The sequence below is a fragment of the Protomyctophum parallelum genome (genome assembly GCF_964188405.1).
Source record: "Protomyctophum parallelum genome assembly, chromosome: 5".
In the NCBI taxonomy this organism is placed as follows: domain Eukaryota; kingdom Metazoa; phylum Chordata; class Actinopteri; order Myctophiformes; family Myctophidae; genus Protomyctophum; species Protomyctophum parallelum.
Window position 1 is genome coordinate 4,553,515 of NC_139702.1, and position 21,988 is coordinate 4,575,502.

The 21,988-nt window shown below is 43.7% G+C and overlaps 3 protein-coding genes across 3 annotated transcripts in view; 2 read left to right on the forward strand and 1 right to left on the reverse strand.

Annotated features, from left to right (window-relative positions):
- mad1l1 (mitotic arrest deficient 1 like 1) overlaps positions 1-5,198 on the reverse strand; it is a 157,220-nt gene extending 152,022 nt beyond the window's left edge. The window contains exons 1-2 of the mRNA XM_083764745.1: positions 5,099-5,198; positions 4,039-4,182 (exon numbers count right to left, since the gene is read on the reverse strand). Coding sequence (XP_083620871.1) covers positions 4,039-4,176 — 138 coding nt within the window. The 5' untranslated portion in view covers positions 4,177-4,182; positions 5,099-5,198. The remainder of the gene's footprint in view (positions 1-4,038; positions 4,183-5,098) is intronic.
- A 2,821-nt stretch (positions 5,199-8,019) lies between these two features.
- On the forward strand, positions 8,020-17,433 carry LOC310858513 (uncharacterized protein). The gene is made up of 4 exons (XM_083764648.1): positions 8,020-8,284; positions 9,426-9,548; positions 11,273-12,639; positions 17,235-17,433. Exons 1-3 carry the CDS (start codon positions 8,107-8,109, stop codon positions 12,061-12,063), a joined length of 1,092 nt encoding a protein of 363 aa, XP_083620774.1. The 5' UTR covers positions 8,020-8,106; the 3' UTR covers positions 12,064-12,639; positions 17,235-17,433.
- Positions 17,434-20,488: 3,055 nt separating this feature from the next.
- Positions 20,489-21,520, forward strand: LOC310859208 (growth hormone-inducible transmembrane protein-like; the record flags this gene model as incomplete). Its single annotated transcript, XM_083765609.1, has 1 exon — positions 20,489-21,520. The coding sequence occupies one exon, from the start codon at positions 20,489-20,491 to the stop codon at positions 21,518-21,520; it is 1,032 nt and encodes a 343-aa protein (XP_083621735.1).
- Between the last annotated feature and the right edge of the window lie 468 nt (positions 21,521-21,988).

Genomic DNA, 21,988 nt, shown 5'->3' on the forward strand with positions numbered 1-21,988 from the left:
AAAAGGAGACAACAGGGTTTAGAGTGGACCCTCTCTGCTGCTTCCATCAGCTAAAAGGAGACGACAGGGTTTAGAGTGGACCCTCTCTGCTGCTTCCATCAGCTAAAAGGAGACGACAGGGTTTAGAGTGGACCCTCTCTGCTGCTTCCATCAGCTAAAAGGAGACGACAGGGTTTAGAGTGGACCCTCTCTGCTGCTTCCATCAGCTAAAAGGAGACGACAGGGTTTAGAGTGGACCCTCTCTGCTGCTTCCATCAGCTAAAAGGAGAAGACAGGGTTTAGAGTGGAACCTCTCTGCTGCTTCCATCAGCTAAAAGGAGAAGACAGGGTTTAGAGTGGAACCTCTCTGCTGCTTCCATCAGCTAAAAGGAGACGACAGGGTTTAGAGTGGACCCTCTCTGCTGCTTCCATCAGCTAAAAGGAGACGACAGGGTTTAGAGTGGACCCTCTCTGCTGCTTCCATCAGCTAAAAGGAGACGACAGGGTTTAGAGTGGACCCTCTCTGCTGCTTCCATCAGCTAAAAGGAGACGACAGGGTTTAGAGTGGACCCTCTCTGCTGCTTCCATCAGCTAAAAGGAGACGACAGGGTTTAGAGTGGACCCTCTCTGCTGCTTCCATCAGCTAAAAGGAGACGACAGGGTTTAGAGTGGACCCTCTCTGCTGCTTCCATCAGCTAAAAGGAGACCACAGGGTTTAGAGTGGACCCTCTCTGCTGCTTCCATCAGCTAAAAGGAGACGACAGGGTTTAGAGTGGACCCTCTCTGCTGCTTCCATCAGCTAAAAGGAGACGACAGGGTTTAGAGTGGACCCTCTCTGCTGCTTCCATCAGCTAAAAGGAGACGACAGGGTTTAGAGTGGACCCTCTCTGCTGCTTCCATCAGCTAAAAGGAGACGACAGGGTTTAGAGTGGACCCTCTCTGCTGCTTCCATCAGCTAAAAGGAGACGACAGGGTTTAGAGTGGAACCTCTCTGCTGCTTCCATCAGCTATAAGGAGACGACAGGGTTTAGAGTGGACCCTCTCTGCTGCTTCCATCAGCTAAAAGGAGACGACAGGGTTTAGAGTGGACCCTCTCTGCTGCTTCCATCAGCTAAAAGGAGACGACAGGGTTTAGAGTGGACCCTCTCTGCTGCTTCCATCAGCTATAAGGAGACGACAGGGTTTAGAGTGGACCCTCTCTGCTGCTTCCATCAGCTAAAAGGAGACGACAGGGTTTAGAGTGGACCCTCTCTGCTGCTTCCATCAGCTAAAAGGAGACGACAGGGTTTAGAGTGGAACCTCTCTGCTGCTTCCATCAGCTAAAAGGAGACGACAGGGTTTAGAGTGGACCCTCTCTGCTGCTTCCATCAGCTAAAAGGAGACGACAGGGTTTAGAGTGGACCCTCTCTGCTGCTTCCATCAGCTATAAGGAGACGACAGGGTTTAGAGTGGACCCTCTCTGCTGCTTCCATCAGCTAAAAGGAGACGACAGGGTTTAGAGTGGACCCTCTCTGCTGCTTCCATCAGCTAAAAGGAGAAGACAGGGTTTAGAGTGGACCCTCTCTGCTGCTTCCATCAGCTAAAAGGAGACAACAGGGTTTAGAGTGGAACCTCTCTGCTGCTTCCATCAGCTAAAAGGAGACGACAGGGTTTAGAGTGGAACCTCTCTGCTGCTTCCATCAGCTAAAAGGAGACGACAGGGTTTAGAGTGGAACCTCTCTGCTGCTTCCATCAGCTAAAAGGAGACGACAGGGTTTAGAGTGGACCCTCTCTGCTGCTTCCATCAGCTAAAAGGAGACGACAGGGTTTAGAGTGGACCCTCTCTGCTGCTTCCATCAGCTAAAAGGAGACGACAGGGTTTAGAGTGGACCCTCTCTGCTGCTTCCATCAGCTAAAAGGAGAAGACAGGGTTTAGAGTGGAACCTCTCTGCTGCTTCCATCAGCTAAAAGGAGAAGACAGGGTTTAGAGTGGAACCTCTCTGCTGCTTCCATCAGCTAAAAGGAGACGACAGGGTTTAGAGTGGAACCTCTCTGCTGCTTCCATCAGCTAAAAGGAGACGACAGGGTTTAGAGTGGACCCTCTCTGCTGCTTCCATCAGCTAAAAGGAGAAGACAGGGTTTAGAGTGGAACCTCTCTGCTGCTTCCATCAGCTAAAAGGAGACGACAGGGTTTAGAGTGGACCCTCTCTGCTGCTTCCATCAGCTAAAAGGAGAAGACAGGGTTTAGAGTGGAACCTCTCTGCTGCTTCCATCAGCTAAAGGGAGACGACAGGGTTTAGAGTGGACCCTCTCTGCTGCTTCCATCAGCTAAAAGGAGAAGACAGGGTTTAGAGTGGACCCTCTCTGCTGCTTCCATCAGCTAAAAGGAGACGACAGGGTTTAGAGTGGACCCTCTCTGCTGCTTCCATCAGCTAAAAGGAGACGACAGGGTTTAGAGTGGACCCTCTCTGCTGCTTCCATCAGCTAAAAGGAGAAGACAGGGTTTAGAGTGGAACCTCTCTGCTGCTTCCATCAGCTAAAAGGAGACGACAGGGTTTAGAGTGGACCCTCTCTGCTGCTTCCATCAGCTAAAGGGAGACGACAGGGTTTAGAGTGGACCCTCTCTGCTGCTTCCATCAGCTAAAAGGAGAAGACAGGGTTTAGAGTGGAACCTCTCTGCTGCTTCCATCAGCTAAAAGGAGAAGACAGGGTTTAGAGTGGACCCTCTCTGCTGCTTCCATCAGCTAAAAGGAGAAGACAGGGTTTAGAGTGGAACCTCTCTGCTGCTTCCATCAGCTAAAAGGAGAAGACAGGGTTTAGAGTGGACCCTCTCTGCTGCTTCCATCAGCTAAAAGGAGACGACAGGGTTTAGAGTGGACCCTCTCTGCTGCTTCCATCAGCTAAAAGGAGACGACAGGGTTTAGAGTGGACCCTCTCTGCTGCTTCCATCAGCTAAAAGGAGACGACAGGGTTTAGCTCATTCTGACCCGAGATCAGATTCATACGAGGTTTCCGCTGGACACACACTGGTCTGATTGACCCATTCTGACCTGAGATCAGATTCTAAAAAATGTCAGTCGTTCTTCGATTTTTCAAAAATAGCAGACCTACAAGCTCGTATCGCGCCACTCGGTGGCGCGATATGAGCTTGTAGGTCTGCTATTTTTAAATAGCTAAAGCATAACATGATGCTGACACCAAAATGGGTGCCCGTTCAGAATGGGTTAGAGTGGACCCTCTCTGCTGCTTCCATCAGCTAAAAGGAGACGACAGGGTTTCCGCTAACACTTTACTAAAAGGCCAGGTCTATAATGCCTTATAACTCGTTAAAAATGTGTTATAATCATCTGTGACAACGTATGACATTTTTAACTTATTATAAGTATTGTTCATAATGCATTATAAGCTCAGTGGAATAGCACATTATACGTGACATAACTTTGTTAGTTATGAAGTGTCTTTGTTATATGTAGTTACCGTATAGGCATAGTTTTTTGGCCATAGTACATTATTAACTTATATTAATCATTAACCAAATTAAAGTAAAAACTAAAATGTTATGATCCTAACTGCCCTACACACCACATCTTCACTTTGAGAACCAATGCTGTAGTAACACTTTTTCTCAATGACAGGTCTGGGTACCAAGCAGTGGTCCAACTGGACCCTTTTAGGTCTGTACCTCTGTGTACAAATGGAACCATAATCATTTGGTTTCATCTATACAATCTCAGAGTTAAATTAACACTGTAGATTGGGGTCCCAGGGATAATGGTTTCAAATGAAGGTCCGCGTATGCATATGCATATGGTCTCTGTTGGTGTCCTAAACGGTCCATTTTCAGGGTTCAAATTCAAAAGTAGCAGATTGACAAGGTCCAAATGCAGCAAGCTTGTAATATCTGCAACTTTTGATGCTTTTGTGTGACGCTGTAGTATGATCTAGTATGGCGTTGATTTGAGAAAAAAACAACAAAGTAAGAATATGGCGATAAGAGCTTTCTGCCTGAGAGGAACTATATCAAACAGGTGGTCACTGAAAAAAACACAAAAGGCTGAGAAACAGTGCTGTATAGTATACCTCCATGCCACGTTTGAACGTATTCTGCAGGTTTCCGGAGCCTGTGGACTGTAGACACTGAGGGGGATCTGGTCTGGAGATGAAGGAGTTAAAGGACTTGAGGGTTGAATAGACAGTGGTGTCATCATCCATGTCCATGGTCACCTTTTTACAAAACCACATCACAAAGACAAATGAGAAAAGAATTTACAAATAAGGCCTTGGCCTTGTATGCCTGCAAATCTTTAGGACTGACTGTCATGATCACACTGTTATCTCCAAGTCACATTTGATTTATTTGTGTATACGTGTATATACTATATAGGCTATTTTATTTGGGGGGTCACGGCCTGAAGCGTTTGGGAACCCTTGGTCTATAATAGGAGTTTTACCGGTACTTGTTGTGTGTGTTTTGACATTGCTGTATTGTTTATTTTACTGAAGTGAAGGACTAAAGTATTTCTTCCACCACTGTTATGTTGACTCCTATCCGGGCCCCTCCTACGTCTCACCAGGTCCACTCCCGCTCTCACCAGGCCCAGGACCTGTGCGTTGCACCAGAGTCCCAGCAGCAGACACTTCATTCAGGAGTGGTGAGTGACAGTAAAATCACGTTAAACTATAAACACATGATGATACTCTGGGTTGAATGAGCCTGTGCTAAATGTGAGGTTCTCAAAGGTTCCCCACCCCCAAATTAAATTATTCATATAAAAGCAATGGAGCCAATGCACATATCATAATATGTGACTCTGACAGTGTACAACTACAAAGTACCAAATGCAACCTAACAATGGACCTGTTTACATTGATTGTAAGTGAAGTATTTATTAACAGTTTGCAGAATTACAGGTCAGAGTCATGGCCTAAATGTATACCACATTGTGGGGGATCATTGAATTACAATTTATTTGAGAGCCACTGTTCTAAAACAATGTTTATAAACTGTAGCTAATATAAGCCAATGCTAACTGGCAGCAGCAGCAGCAGCATGTATAACTGGAAGCCTTAGCTTTAAAGCTAACCCAGGTTCTTAGAAAGTCGTTTGGTTGCAGAATGAAGTCCTTACCTAGGCTGTGACTCTGTATTTATGTTGAGAGTGATTCAAATGAACGGCTACAACAGCCTTTTAGCCCCGGCTTGTTCACACAACTCAGAAATCCCTCCACTTTGGACTTATTTCTCTTCTGTTGGTGTTGGTTGGAGTTTATTGCTGATACCGCCGCCTACTGTTATTATTATAACCTTAACCTTTACCATTCATGACTCGTATCCGGCCTAAGACCCGCCTACTGTATCCGGTCATTTCCAAAGTCACGTAAGTGCGTGGTTTCCGTATCCGCTCCAGGCCGGATCTTCTGTTCGAGAGTTGACCAGAGTTGACATCCAAAATAAAAACCGTCGCACACGCTCCACCAACCGTGTTGCCATGTCCGCTTATTATAAGCGATTGTGTGCTTTTTTTCTGTAAAAGTTGCTTGTAAATTATATTGGACAGGAGTCAACCCGCAGAGCATAGTCCTTCCACGCCTTTACTGAGTCTAAGTTAGAGTTCTCAAACTCTGCCCGAACCCGACCAGGCCCGACCCGACCCGACATTTTAGGGCCTAAAAATGTATGCTAATCAGTAGGGCCGGGCCGGGCCTGGGGCTCCATGAAAAAATATATATATTTTGAATTTGTTTAGAATAATAAAAATAATAGTTCTGTTCTGTCTGTTTGTGTATTTATCTATTATGAAGATGGTGCTGACTGGCGTTTCACTTTTACTCTGTGTAGAGTTCTCAAATTCTGCACAAACCCGACCAGGCCCGACCCAACCCGACATTTTAGGGCCGGGTCGGGCCTAAAATCTATGCTAATTAGTCTAGGGCCTGATCAGTTAGGGCCCAGTTAGGGCCGGGCCTTAATTTTCGGGCCCGATGAGAACTCTAGTCTAAGTTCCACACGCCTGCAGAATTTGGTTCTCCAGTCTAGTATAGAGTTCTCATCGGGCCCGAAAATTAAGGCCCGGCCCTAACTAAGGTGGACCGCGACCTGCCCGACGCCCCGAGGGCCACGCGCATCGGCGTGTACCTCGACTATGCCGGCAACACTGTGGCTTTTTACTCGGTGTCCGACACCATGGACCTTGTCTGCAGGTTCAAGGCCCAGTTCTCTGAGCCCCTGTATGCAGGCTTCGGAGTGGGTTCCTCAGTGTCCTTATGCCAGTTGGCCCAGAACTCCCAATCCCAATCCCACTCCCACTCCCATTACTGACACGAGTCACTCACAGGTCGTTGATCAGTCTGTAAATAATGTCTAAGGCTACATTTATGCCTTATACATGTCTTCATATGACAAATAGCTAAATATCACCATAACTAGAAAAAGTGCCCTTCTGGGCACAGGTCTCCACCAGGTTATCCACAGATCCGTGCAGTTAGAGGTAAAACACTTTTGGGCCAGTTATAGCGCCACCTTGAGGCTGAGTTGAAATTGTTCATGTGGCATTTCGTCCTCGGCCTAGTGGGAATGTGGGTGCACAATTTCAGGGAAATCACGCGATGTGTTCATGATTTGCAGCATTTTGTTTGAAACTGAGCACTCCTGTGAATTTTGGAAGCCAATCTTAACCAATCAGTATGGAGTCTGAGAAATCTGAAAGACCGGTTTGGTTGAATGGCTCTAGAGAGACTGTGTACCAATTTGCGTGATGTTTGGACAAAATCTGTAGGTGTGCTGTGCAAAAACTTGTTTTGCACAAAGCGGCCTCCTGGTGGCGCTATAACAGGCCGTTCTGGAAAGTTTGGGGCAGAGGTTCATGGTTGGCATCCAGGGAGTGTGTGTGCAAAATTTGGCATCGACCGGGTTAACGGTGGGCGAGATTAGCTGGTCACGGACGGACGGACACATGGACGGACGGACGGACACATGGACGGACGGACGGAGTGCAAAACATACTCTCCCCATGCCTTCGGCTGGTGGAGACAATAATAATACCATCTGAGCGTTGCATTATGAGCAGCATTGCATTGTCTGTAGAAATATAGGGACTCCCATATTAATGTTACATTTTAAACAAACTGATAAATTGTGATATCAAAAGCAGAGGCACGGATTTGTACAAATTGCTTAGTGGCATGTCATTGGGGATGTCACCCTGATATTGTAATGACGTTTCACAATTGAGCAGAACACCAATAAACATAACTCCTGATTCTACAACGTATATCTGTCTGACTGTATTTCATATTAATTTATGATATAGCATTCCTACGGTGTGTCACAAACACAGGTTTTACAGTAACACCCAATGGTGTTCTCCTGTCTGTGACGCATGGCTGGAACGATGCACATATATTGTGATTGCCGGAATAAATACAATATGAAATATTATTTGATTAATAATAATTATTATAATTATCAAAGCCATGTTCTTAATCTGTCCATTTATGTTACAGTTCAGTAATAAGCATGTACAGCTGCAAATAAATTGATTTGTTTTATCATGATTTGTCTGGTCAAATTGATGGATGGATTATGGAATGAATGAATGAACGCATGCATGCATGAATGAATGAATGAATGAATTGGTTGGTTGATTGATTGATTAATTAATTAATTAATTAATTCAATAATGAACAAACGGACAAACAAAGCAATGTTACCAAAAGATATCTTCAAAGATATCTTCAGAGTTTTCCTCATGACATCTGTGATTTGCATGAGAAATGGCTCTTCGGCAGGGAACTGCTTTCCAGTTCAATTTTTTTAATCATTGTGAGCCAGGACAATTGTGTCATTCTTTCATTTCAGTTAAGGAGAGAGCTACATAAAGTGAGAAATAAGTATGAGTGAATATTGTGTTACCTGGTTGTCAGATGAAGCATGGATTGGTAGTTATGTGGTAAGTAGACTATACGGCCAGCAGATGGCGCAAACGTCAAGCTACAGTTACACACAACCCCCCGGAAGCAGCAGGAAACGGAACAATAACATTCACCACCACCACCAAGAGCTTCACAAGGCTATTCATGCTATCTTCTGTCTGTGCTTTTTTTGACATTTTCTCATCTCTGTACGACAGCGATCAGATTCGCGTTCAAAATGTCAGGAAGACGGCAGCTCAGATTGTTTATCCAGGGACGGCTGACGGCGGCTGCTGAGGAGATCTTTGGTGTTCTGGAGAAAACCATCAGTGAATATGAAGAGCAAGTTGTTCAGTCCAAGAGGGAGGTGGACCAGCTGAGACAAGACATACGACACCTGAACAGTGGTGGAAGAAGTAAGTACTTATTGATCTACAAGCACACGATTGGTGAGCTTGTAGATCGGCTATTTTCAATAGGGCCGAAGTGGACGTGGTCGTAGTTATAGTGTATGTTTATAATGACTAGTAAAAAAAGCGTTGTTATAGTGGAGTGAAAATAGCATTTGGGGTAAAAGTGTTGAAATGGGAAATAACCCATTAAAGTGAAAAATACCAAAAAGAAAAAAATATTAACAGTACTCTAGTAAATGTATTCATTACTATAGCCGCAAGCAACGTAGATATATATATATATATATATATATATATATATATATATATATATATGATTGAACATATAGAGCCATTAAATACTTTAATTGAACAAAAACTAAATATATCGAGTATCGACTAAACACCACTGTTAATGACAGTAGGCCTATAACTAATTGTACTGACTGATTTGCTGCATGTGGTGTTTTTATTTGTTTTTATTTATTTTATGTTCTTATATTCAATTTTGTTCTCTGCCATTGTTCATCATTTTAACTACTTGTGTTTTATTGTATTTTATTTTTGTGTCCTGCCCTGTGAAGCACTTTGAGCTGCATTTATGTATGAAAGGTGCTATACAAATAAAGTTTATTATTATTATTACCTATTCTGCACAGGTAGGGTTTTTTCTTTGATCAGGATGCAAGATACATTTTCTCAGGAGAGAACTCAAGTGAAATTGGAAGTGATTAAAAAAAAGCAGAAACAAATAGAACTGGAAACCATCTCAAATTTAAGCTGCTGTTGTTATTATGAGTTATCCTTTTTGTGAGGTTTTCTCTCCCGAGAGAATCAAATGTATTGTTCGTGATGACCTGGCTGTAAATGTGTTTGGTGTTTACCGTTTATTACAGCTGGAGAGATGTTGACAAGCTCACATTGTGACGAGTTGTGAGCTTGTAGGACGACTATTTTTGGTGAATCTATCCATCCACCATCCATGATATCTATCTTTATTTTTTTCTTTAATATTATGTACTGGATTTTGGGACTACGCACTCCACTGACAAAACCCATTGTTGACGCGCAACCTATTTCTCTTATACAGATCATATACTGTTTGTCATCCAATATCAAACAGACTTCATAGTCAGTAATTGTTTGCACTCTCTCTGTGTGTCAGATTCCCAGCCAGTCTCTGAGGAGCTGATTCCTTTACCACAGCTTAGACAGGAGCTGATGTCCAGTCAGGAGGAGGATACGGCTGTTAAGCAGTCGCCACTAGTTAAGGAGGAACGGGTAACAGGTAAAACAAGCTTCATATTAATTACTCTGTGTTTGGTTAGACGGTCTTACAGTCATGAGTCCGACAGACTACCCAACCAAACAGCAGAACTTCACACAGATTGCAGCAGCTTGAACCCGACTGCAGATTATTTAAAATGAACAAACATATTTGTATCTTTGACTGATGCAAACTTAAAATAATGACAATACATCATAAGTGTTGAAAAAGCATCCCGGTCTTCCCCCTCGTGATTCGCTATCCTCTTTTTTTTTTCTTCTTTTGACGAGGACGGAGCATGGACCTGCCCTGACCTGCACAAAGGCGCACGCTAAATAATAACAGATCTACAAGTTAACATTGCGTATCATCACAACATGTTGATAGCTTGTAGACATAGATATAAAAAATAGATGCCTCATTGGCTGCTGCAGTTGGTTGGAGGAGATGTGTGTTGACGGGAGGGTGGAAGAATTTACGCTGGTACGCTGGAAGAGTGGACGGCACACACTACGTCACTCTGCCACTCAAGTGACTACTGGCCAATCACAGCACATCTTTTCCGGTACTTATCAGACCTGAACATGCGCTCTGTGACGCTCATGCTTCCGCGGGGCTTCAATTTACAATTTACAATTTTCAATTGAGGCATTAAGCAGAGCGACTTACATTTAAGCAAGAACAAAAGCATGGGAATACATCACATAAAAGCATTTATCATGAAACATGCGTAAGCTAAGAAAGTAACAGTGGAATATCTATATTATGAAACTATACATACACTATACAATATACATATAAACTATACATATTTACTACTATGCTATACATATGTACTATGGCGTGCTATGACTATATACAATACAATTATAGTGCTGTCTACATAACATGCTATAAGTCTGTGTCAAATGCTATCTAAGCCAACAGAAATGCTATCTAAGGGGTTAGGGTAAGTGCTATGGGCCATGATGGAGTCTGAAAAGGTGGGTTTTCAGGCTACGGCGGAAGATTGGGAGTGATGCTGCAGTTCTGACTGCAATGGGAAGTGCATTCCACAGTTTTGGAGCCAGAAGGGAGAAGAGTTTGGGACGTGTGGAGCGTTGTTGTCCCGGCGTTTTTAGTGAGGGTACTTCCAGTTTCCCTGCGTTGGCTGATCTGAGTGCGCGGGAGGGTTTGTAGGGTTCAATCATACTTGCAAGATATGGGGGAGCCATACCTTTGGTTGCTTTGAATGCCAGCATCAGAGTTTTGTATTCTGTGCGGGCTTCACAAGGAATCTCTGGATTCTTTTGCCCTGAAGAGCTGAAAGGGGCATGAGTCTACCTTTCTATGTCTATGGCTTGTAGATCTGTTCTTTTTTTTTAGGACAACCTCCGACAACCTCCGACTATGGCCCTTGACTGGCCTTCTCTGTACATCTGGACAGACACACACTGCGGATCATAGACGAACAATGCAGAGAAGAGACAGCACTTATCTGTGTCAAAAAATAAATTATGATCATTGTAACGCAGTTACAATGTACAATTGTAGTAAGGTCCACTATTCGTTACTTGGGGAAGCATACAGTTACAGTACTATATTACTTAGTAACGTGTTGCTGCCCAACACTGAATTTAACATTTACATTTTTACCAGATCACTGGAATGAGTTGTTATATGGACTATTGTGGTGACATTTCTTAGGTTTTTGATTGTTGATTGTTTGTTTCATTACAGTACATAATGCTCTTTCTCTCTGGCAGATCCCCAGCCAGTATCTGAGGAGCGGCTTCCTTCACAACAGCTGCGCCCTAGACAGGAGCTGATGTCCAGTCAGACTGTTCAACATCAGTGTCCACAAGTTAAAGAGGAACAGGTGGACCTCAGCATCATTCCACACTCTGAGTGCAGTATTTACAGTGAGACAAATGGATTTGTTAAATCAGACGCCGTCAGTGACAGTCTGCCGATCCCGTATACCAATGCACCTGCGATCGCAAACCACAATGTCGCAGACGGACGCGACGAGGGCGAAGGATCGGGCCTGCCGTTCAGCCAGTGCGACGACGTCTTCTGTATGGAGCAAAAGATTTGCCGTTTTTGCAGAAAGCAGTTCCACAGAGACACGGACCTGGTGACGCACGTGAAGGACACTCACGTGGGACACAAAGCCTTCAAATGTCCCGAATGTGAGCGGGAGTTCAGCCGTAGAGACCTCTGGGCCGATCACTATAGAATTCACACCGGCTTAAAGCCTCACTCCTGTCCTCTCTGCGGGAAATTGTTTGCTCATCGCTCGGGCTTTAACCTTCACATGAGAATTCACACGGGCATCAAACCCCACTCTTGCCCCCTCTGTGGGAAGTTGTTTTCTCAGAGCTCTAACCTGAAGGTTCACATGAGAATTCACACGGGCGAGAAACCATATTTCTGCCAGAAATGTGGCAAAATGGTGGCCCACAGCAATCACATCAACAGGTGTGAAAGGACTTGGCGCCGTAGACAAACGATTCGGGAAAAGGTCCATTCACTGCATAACTTGGACTACTACTAAGTTAGAAAGTTGAGGCAGCACATGAGGGTCTCTTTTTCAATGTTTGTTATTTCTGTGTAGTTTGCTGGCCATGTTTTGTTAAGGATAAGATTTTGCATTATTTATTAATTTATATTTTAATAGACTATGAGAAGAGCCGTAAAAGGGTAGTAACCATACTAATGTCTAACAAATAATACTTTCAATTGATAATTTATTATGACGTTATTATATATTAAAGATAAGCTAGATAAAGAGATGATCTTGTTTTAATGTTTTTATTACCTGTTTAGCCCAACTCTTGGGGATAAAACGTTTAGGTCTTAATGTTTTGGTGAAGGTAACTGTCCAGTTCTGCTACTGATTGTCAGTGTGGATATTTACGTAATTTACACTAGAGCACACATGGTTGTGGTTATAGTTCTCTTTTTCAATGTTTAAATTTTAACGGTTGATCAGATTGAAACATGTGTTGACTGAAAGCCTTCTGGCAGTGGTGGCCTAAAGGAACGTGCTTCGATCCCCTGCACCAGCAGGAAAATCTGGGCTGGGAAGTGAATAAGCAGAATTCTGTCAAACGGTTAAAGTGCCCTTGTAGTCCAGGCATTCTAGCTCATTTTGGACCTAAAATCAAAAGTAATTGTAACAAAAGATTTTTTTTCACAGACCATTTCTATGAGGTCTCCAGAACAACATACTAAAAGTCCCAAGAAATCCCAGTTGGGGAAATATGTTTAATTGGCATCAATCCAAGATGTCCGCCGATAAGACTATTCTCAGAAACTGCATAGACAATTACCAATCTTGGAATAAATTCCTTACCAATAAGTAATTGAAACAGATTTTTTTTTCACAGACCATTTCTATGAAGTCTCCAGAACAACATATCAAAAGTCCCAAGAAATCGTAGTTGCAGAAATAGGTTAAATTGACATCAATCCAAAATAGCCACCAACTGGGACTATTATGAGAAAAATGGCCAATCTTGGAATAAATTTCGGACCAAGAGTTAATTGTAACAGATTTTTTTTCTTCACAGACCATTTCTATGAAGTCTCCTGGACAACATACTAAAAGTCCCAAGAAATACTAGTTGCGGAAATATGTTTCATTGGCATCAATACAAGATGTCCACCAATAAGATATTCTCAAAAGAATGCATGGCCAATTACCAATATTGGAATAAATTCCTTACCAATAAGTAATTGAAACTGTTTTTTTTCACAGATCATTTCTATGAATTTCTCCAGAACACAAAGTCCCAAGAAGTCGTAGTTGTAGAAATATGTTAAATTGGCATCAATCCAAAATGGCCACTAACTGGGACTATTATCAGGAAAAAATGCCATATACCAAGAGGTCATCATTTCCTTCTTCACAGACCATTTCTATGAAGTCATCAGAACACCATACTAAAAGTCCTAGGAAATCCTAGCTGTGGAAATATGTTTAATTGGCGTCAATCCATGCAGGATGTCTGCCAATTAGTGGCTCAGCAGCAGAGGCTCAGAGGTAGTGTGGCCGAATGGGAACCGCAAGTTTCCCAGTTCGAACCTGGGCTCCCCCAGAGTTAGTGACAAAGTGTCCTTGAGCAAGACGCTGAACCCCTGATTGCATCTGCAGGTTGGTGCCTTGCATGGTTCCCTCCACCATCTGTGTGTGAATTGGTGAATGTAAAGCACAATCTATGTAAAACGCCTATGTAAAACGCGCTAATATTTACCCAAATTATGACGGGCACAATTTTCATTCGTCTGAGATTTCAATTGACTTCCAAATATATTTTGAGCTGAGGATATTCAGATACAATACTGTGTATTTTAGCCATTTTGAACCAATATAACTGAAGGCTGTTATTATCATGTTCTATCTAGACTATAGAACACGCTGCCATCAGTAGGCCTATACACGGTCATCATTTTGTTTAGCACTTTGTTCGTTATAAGCTAACAAGCCAAATGGGCATTACATTTATAACTAACATTAATGTTAGATTAAAGGTATATTCAGTGATTTCACTCAAAAAACCTTAGGTTTCGTTTTTGGCTGTGGGACCCAGCCTTTCGTCCAATCAGGATAGAGAGTCAAAAACGAAACCTAAGGTTTTTTGACCCCCAGGGGTTAACTGGGGACAGGAAGGAACTCCTTATATGGTCAACACACTCTATAGTAGAGAGGATTATCACAACAAAACAAAAAAATAAGTGATATTTGAATTAAGTGAAATCACTGAATATACCTTTAATGTTAGATTAATAATGTTAGATTAATAATCGTTATCATTTTTCCAGAAACACAAACAATTTAGTTGCCACTCACCTATTAATTACTTTCCAAAACTGAAACTAAATAAGAATAGTTACAAATATAATGATAATAATAATAGTAATAATAATAATAATAATACTCAGTTCTATTGACTTCAAAGGCATTTGACTCGAGACGGCATACCAAAGTAGTCCTGACAGACTGTTGTCCGCACAGACTAGACTAGGCTATGCGGACAACATCAGCCTGCTCTCCGACAACGTGGAACAAGCACACCTTTTTTCCAACAGTACTCCTACAGATGTTGTCCAAAAAACATGCAAATGACATCAAAAACAGCCGATCTACGAGGTCATGCTGCAAAACTGTGTGCACCAAAAACAGCCGATCTACAAGATCACGCTGCTATAGGAGGTTATCACCTATAACATCTCACCAGAACATCCACCTCTGACAACAACAGGAGGCACTGTGCTGAAGGAAGTCAAGGACTTCAAGTAACTGGGCTCATGGGTCAACTGAACGGAGCAAGATCTGAAAGTGAGGAAGGCACTTGCATGGAGGTCCCTGAACGGCATGGTCAGTGTATGGATCTCCCTCCAACCTCCCCTGTGAGATCAAACTCAGCTTCTTCTATGCAACGGTGGAGTCTGTTCCTCTATGGCAGTGAATGCTGGACCCTGAAGCCAACCCTGCAGAAGTCTCTAGACGGGTGCTACACCAGAATGGACCCTGAAGCCAACCCTGCAGAAGGTTCTAGACGGGTGCTACACCAGAATGGACCCTGAAGCCAACCCTGCAGAAGGTTTTAGACGGGTGCTACACCAGAATGGACCCTGAAGCCAACCCTGCAGAAGGTTTTAGACGGGTGCTACACCAGAATGGACCCTGAAGCCAACCCTGCAGAAGGTTTTAGACGGGTGCTACACCAGAATGGACCCTGAAGCCAACCCTGCAGAAGGTTCTAGACGGGTGCTACACCAGAATGGACCCTGAAGCCAACCCTGCAGAAGGTTTTAGATGGGTGCTACACCAGAATGGACCCTGAAGCCAACCCTGCAGAAGGTTTTAGACGGGTGCTACACCAGAATGGACCCTGAAGCCAACCCTGCAGAAGGTTTTAGACGGGTGCTACACCAGAATGGACCCTGAAGCCAACCCTGCAGAAGGTTCTAGACGGGTGCTACACCAGAATGGACCCTGAAGCCAACCCTGTTGAAGGTTTTAGACGGGTGCTACACCAGAATGGACCCTGAAGCCAACCCTCCAGAAGGTTCTAGACGGGTGCTACACCAGAATGGACCCTGAAGCCAACCCTCCAGAAGGTTCTAGACGGGTGCTACACCAGAATGGACCCTGAAGTCAACCCTGCAGAAGTCTCTCAACATGTTACCAACAAGATTCTGTAGCCAGTCGACTAAAGAGCCATGGCCCAATGGGCGAGTAGTAACGCAGCACTGTATAGCCTACAGTTGTCCGCCCCACCTGGAAGCGCGTCCACGCGTGCCAGCCAGGAGCTAGGCTCGACTGACTGGGGGACCTCCACCCCAGGGAGACTGACAGAGCTGCCGACTACTATAAAGGTCTGTGTCGCCTGCGGGAACATACTTGTAGAGGTTAACCATACACACCGCTGCCAATGATGAACCCGGGTTCCCCATTCCACAGGCACATACGTTACCAGTCATGGACGAATGAGCCATGGCCCAATGGGCGAATAGTAACACAGCACTGTATAGCCTACAATTCAGTATGAGGGGATACCACCCTGAGCCAGACAATGTCAGCCAGGAGAATGAGACTATACCTGTAGCAGGACATTGGCATCAAGAACTGCCAGCCAGCAAATTGGTGCTGTGGGAACCAATACACAGGCATTGATCACAAGGACGTCCCACACTAACATATGTGGATGTACAAAATAACTACTCAGGAGCGCAAAGTACCAACACCGGGACAATGGAGTCTGAGGAGATGTTCCCCGGTTCCCCCGTTAGTCTAGTCTCTAGACTTGATAGCACTTTAGTTGGTAGGTGGTATAGTTGCCAGGTTCTAATTTGTTTCCAATTTTATACAGAGGATTTACTCTCGGCAGCTTGAATTCTTGTAGGACTCTGACTAATACATTTGTAATATAGTTCGTCAACCAACAATTGGTATGGTGAAAAACATTGCACAACTTCCTATGAGCTGTATCCAATTAAACTGCAACCCATTTTGTATTAACCACTCTGTCCCAAAATAAATCACTTAAAATCATTCAAATGTATGCCATTTTATAATAATGTGGTGGCTATTTTGGATTGATGCCGAGTAAATGATGTGTGGTGAAAGAAATCCTGTTACAATTAGCATTTGGCCAGGAATTTATTCTAATATTGGCAATTTTTCTTATAATAGTCTCAATTGGTGGACATCTTGGATTAATGCAATTAAACATATTTCCGCAACCGGAATTTCTTGGGACTTTTAGTATGTTGTTCTAGACACCTCTAAGAAATGATGTGTGGTGAAAAAAATCCTGTTACAATTACCTCTTGGCCAGGAATTTATTCTAAGAATGGCAATATTTCTGATAATGGTGTCAATTGGCAGACATCATGGATTGATGCCAATTAAACATATGTCTGCAACTAGGATTACTTAGGACTTTTAGTATGGTGTTCTGGAGACTTCATAGAAATGGTCTGTGCAGAAAAAAATCTGTTAAAATTACCTGATGGTCAAAAATGTATTCCAAGATTGGCCAAATAAGCCCAATTGGCGGCCATTTTGGATTAATGCAATTAAACATATTTCCCCAACTGGGATTTCTTGGGACTTTTAGTATGTTGTTCTGGAGACCTCATAGGAATGGTCTGTGAAGAAAAATCTTTTGTTACAATTACTTTTGATTGAAACGCTAGTTTGCCTGGACTATTGAGCAAGACGCTGACCGAACCCCAACTGCTCCATGGAGTTGCACAGTGACTGTGGTTGTACTGGGTATTACTGAAACATTTCCCACGGTCTGAAAAATTTATGGAAATGTCGGTTTAGTTTATCCTGATTAAAGGATCAAAAAGGTCTATTACTCCAATTCCATTTAGTTGACAGTGTGCTCTGGCATTATCAGATTATCAAAGTGAAGCCTATGAGTGTATTCTTGGCACAAAATGCTTTGCTTATAGTCTCGTGTAGCCAGACAACCACAATCTCCGAATGCTATAGTATATACAATTCAGTATTTTAGCTGTGACGTGAGCGCCCCCTCCTGAGATACTTCCGGGTCCTACTTTTGTGTCGCTTTTGTGTCCCCATGGAGTTATACTGTGACGCTCTGTCGGACTAAATCTGAGACGAAAACAACCACGAAAGTCTCATTTTACCGCTTTCCTCGCAACAACAAAGCTGCGCTGCTCTCCAAAATCTGGCTGTGACAGGCCGTCTGCCCCACATGGAATACTATCACCATTTTATTTTATTGTGTCAACTAAATCCTCATTAATGCAAACTAGATTCAACATACTCAAGCCTGCACACATTCTAAATATCCCCCGAAATATTTTACTGAGCAAATGGACTGTTGCCACCTTCAATAATAATGATAATAATAGTCTTTATTGTCTCCACATCATATATTTTTGTTGTCATGGACACTTGTACAAAACATTAATAATTGTACTCGAGTGGAAGCATTTCTGAAAAATAACGTCAATTTAAAAAGATTCACACGTTTAGATATTCTATTTACAATGGGATGCGGACGGGAGCTGGTGCCACTTGGACCCGGACGTAACGTAGCACTACAAAATGACCCGGACGTAACGTAGCACTACAAAATGACCCGGACGTAACGTAGCACTAGAAAATGACGTCGGACTTAAATACTGAATAGTCTCGTGTAGCCAGACAACCACAACCTCCGAATGCTATATACTATAGTATACTGTAGACTAGAGTCTGGAACTACACTTCCCAAAATCAGAGTAAGGATGCTGGCATTTCCGTTCACAAAATATATATTTTAAAATATCTTTAGAGCTTATTTTTATTCCATTTCTGATAAGCAGCAAGCTATATAATATGCTTAGGTAATTTCTATTTCTATTAGGATACATTTGCATGACTGTAAAGACGAAACGGAAGTGGGGAGGAGGCTCCATTTAAGCTTTAGATTTTAGTCATGATCGGGCTAACGTTGCTCCAGACTGTATGAGGGAAGCATTTGAAAATTGCGAGAGCCGAGAGGCAACAGTCTGTCAACATGAGACTACTTTGCTTAGGACAGGTTGGAGGGAATGGAACTGAATATCTTATCGTTGCATTGTGGAACCTGAGCTAATATGCCTGGCTAATGTGTTGGCATAATGTTTACAGTGCATTTCTCAGTTCACTGAAAAACAGGTTATAGTCGTTACACACTCCACGTCTTTCCAAACAACTTAGTGGTGTGATGCCACCAAGGTTCAATAATAACCAGAATAAGTACTATTTAGATTTATTGGATGTATTGTTTTAATATATTTGAGTCCTTAAAAGTCATCGGTTTATTGTGCATTGTATACCTGGTAAATGTGCTCAACATTGAAACCATGAGAAAGTATATACATGTCTTACACACATTCTAGAGTGGTAAAACAGACTAACAGGTTTAATTGATTAATTTGATAAAGCTTCTCTACCGTGAACAAAATGGTTTTCTAAAATGTAATATGGCCATTTGATACCAGATTTGTTTTTAGGATTGCTTTGCTATACCTTGATCTTAGAAATATGACATAGTTATCCTGGACCTCTGTCTCTCTTGCTCTCCTCAGCATTTATGTGGTTAATTCCTCAGGGATTAGTTTGTGTAAACGTGCGCCGGGTTCGTCGCCATGCTGATTTGATGCACATTTTAGTCAAAGTTTTCTTTATGCATACAAAATGGGCGCATCCTCCTCATCACCACTGAAGGGTAGACTAGTGATATCCTAAATGTGACATATGGTGTCTTCTTAATGAATCTGTGTCCTGGCTGTCTTAATCCATTCTGACCGGGCACCCATTTTGGTGTCAGCATCATGTTATGCTTTAGCTATTTAAAAATAGCAGATCTACAAGCTCATATCGCGCCACCGAGTGGCGCGATAAGAGCTTGTAGGTCTGCTATTTTTGAAAAATCGAAGAGCGACTGACATTTTTTGAATCTGATCTCAGGTCAGAATGGGTTAATCAGACCAGTGTGTGTCCGGCGGACACCTCGTATGAATCTGATCTCAGGTCAGAATGGGTTAAACAGGGAGACTGGCACGTCCTCCATTGTATTCTAATTGCATACATTCAGTATGGTCCGAGGCAAGATTGTTTTCATATCGACATATTTAGATACATGTTCACTGGGGAGTAGAGCTTAGCCAGGGGACTTTGATTAATTTAGATAAAGAACTGAGTAGTACTGGCATACTGTATGTCCACACGCTCCTTAGCACAGTTAACAGTCTTTGTATTGAGTTGTACTGTAAATGTACTGTAATTCTGCAACCTGTTAATAAATCTATCAATCGATCAAGGTTCTTTATTATTTGTCTCCCGAGGAAGAAATTTGTCTTAGACAAAGGGCCTGCATTATGCCCATGTCGCCGCTGAGCAGCGCCAAATACATCTTTCTTGCAACATCAAAGAAAAAGAAGGAAAAGGGATGGAGGGTTGCATCCATAGAGGGAGAGGGGGGGGTAATAAGACATCACATCACAACTCAAGTAAGATTGGTAGTACTTGGCTGTGCAGGCACGTTTTTGGGTGGGAGGGGTGGGGGGGGGCTTGGTCCTTAATACAAAAAACATGGTTTAAGTGACAGATCATGCATGGTTTACGTCATATTGTAAATAGCCATAGGCACTACAATGACTACAAGGACTCGGACAAACATTCGGCCAGAATCAGAATAAAGTATTGGGACTATAACCGTTTTAGAAGATCATACCATAGATAATATTGCTCCTTTGTGTCAGCAAGTACACCAAGTAAGTTGTTGCTGTGACGTCATGATGATTACAGGAGACCTCTCAGCCAATTACAGTGTGACGTTGATAGCAACTGTGACATCACCTTCAACATAAAATGTTTAGGGTATATGCATTAGATAACACATTTCTAACCTGAACGGGGGAGTATAATAAACCCTGATGGCCTGTTAAGAGACTAATCACTGAGCATGTTTTTTGCGAGGCTATCATCATGTCTGCGGGGTGTCCCCGCCGTGTCCGGCCTCCAGCCCACATTGTTGTCGCATGGCATCCCGGCCCTGAGAGGCTCCTCCCTGAAGCCGCTGCTAAAGCCTTATCAGGAATATCCCACAAAGGCCAGATCTGGCCTTTGTGGGATATTCAAAGACGCGGCACTGGATCCAGCGTCAACTACTGCCATTAAAATCACTAGCGTGGGGAGAATGGTGGTGGCAGGTGGAGCTGCCGTTGGCCTCGGGACTCTGTACTACTATGTCATGGGCATGTCCAATGAAATCGGTGCAATTGACAAAGCAGCGAGCTGGCCCTGGTATGTCAAGGACAGGGTCAAGGCCACCTACATGTATTTTGCGGGCAGTGTTGGACTGACAGCCCTGTCAGCCGCCGCAGTGAGCAGAATCCCAGCTCTCATGGACCAGATGACGGGGAGCCCGTGGATTGCATTTGGAGCGTCTTGTGCTGCCATAATGGGAGCTATCAAGTTGGTCAGGTCCATTTCATATGAGGACAGTTCAAAGCCTAAACACGTGGCCTGGTTAGTCCATGCGGGCGTGATGGGAGCTGTCCTCGCCCCTCTTACCCTCCTGGGAGGACCTCTGATGATGAGGGCTGGCTGGTACACAGCAGGTATTGTGGGTGGCCTTTCTATGGTGGCCATGTGTGCCCCCAGTGAGAGGTTCCTCTACATGGGCGGGTCGCTGGCTGCTGGTCTGGGAGTGGTCTTTGCCTCCTCCCTCGGATCAATGTTCCTGGCCCCCACCTCAGCGATTGGAGCTGGGGTCTACTCAGTGGCTGTCTACGGGGGCCTGCTGTTGTGCGGCGGGTTCCTCCTGAGCGATACACAGGAGGTCATCAAAAGAGCAGAGACCTGTCCGAAGAACCAGAAATATGACCCCATCAATGAGTCCATGGGAATTTACACTGACACATTCTTACACAGTATCTTTGTGAGTCTGTTTAGCATTCTAGCTGATAGGATGAGTTCGTCACTGATGCTGTAGAACCTAGAAAAGGTAGTAGGTGATGTCCAAACGGCTGAGGCACATGAAGGGAACATGTTCTCTTTGAGCAGTGTCCAAGGTGTAGCCATGCCCCTGTGTTAGTGAGCACTGCAGTGACCCAAGGTGTAGCCATGCCCCTGTGTTAGTGAGCAGTGTCCAAGGTGTAGCCATGCCCCTGTGTTAGAACAGTGTCCAAGGTGTAGCCATGCCCCTGTGTTAGTGAGCACTGCAGTGACCCAAGGTGTAGCCATGCCCCTGTGTTAGTGAGCAGTGCCCAAGGTGTAGCCATGCCCCTGTGTTAGAACAGTGTCCAAGGTGTAGCCATGCCCCTGTGTTAGAACAGTGCCCAAGGTGTAGCCATGCCCCTGTGTTAGTGAGCAGTGACCCAAGGTGTAGCCATGCCCCTGTGTTAGTGAGCAGTGCCCAAGGTGTAGCCATGCCCCTGTGTTAGTGAGCAGTGACCCAAGG

What these genes read in the sequence shown, in the direction of transcription:
- LOC310858513 (XM_083764648.1), top strand. Translation starts at nt 8,107, where the DNA reads ATGTCAGGAAGACGGCAGCTCAGATTGTTTATCCAGGGACGGCTGACG. An exon ending in CCTGAACAGTGGTGGAAGAA is followed by an intron (nt 8,285 to 9,425) that starts GTAAGTACTTAT and finishes TCTGTGTGTCAG; the next exon opens with ATTCCCAGCCAGTCTCTGAG. An exon ending in TAAGGAGGAACGGGTAACAG is followed by an intron (nt 9,549 to 11,272) that starts GTAAAACAAGCT and finishes TCTCTCTGGCAG; the next exon opens with ATCCCCAGCCAGTATCTGAG.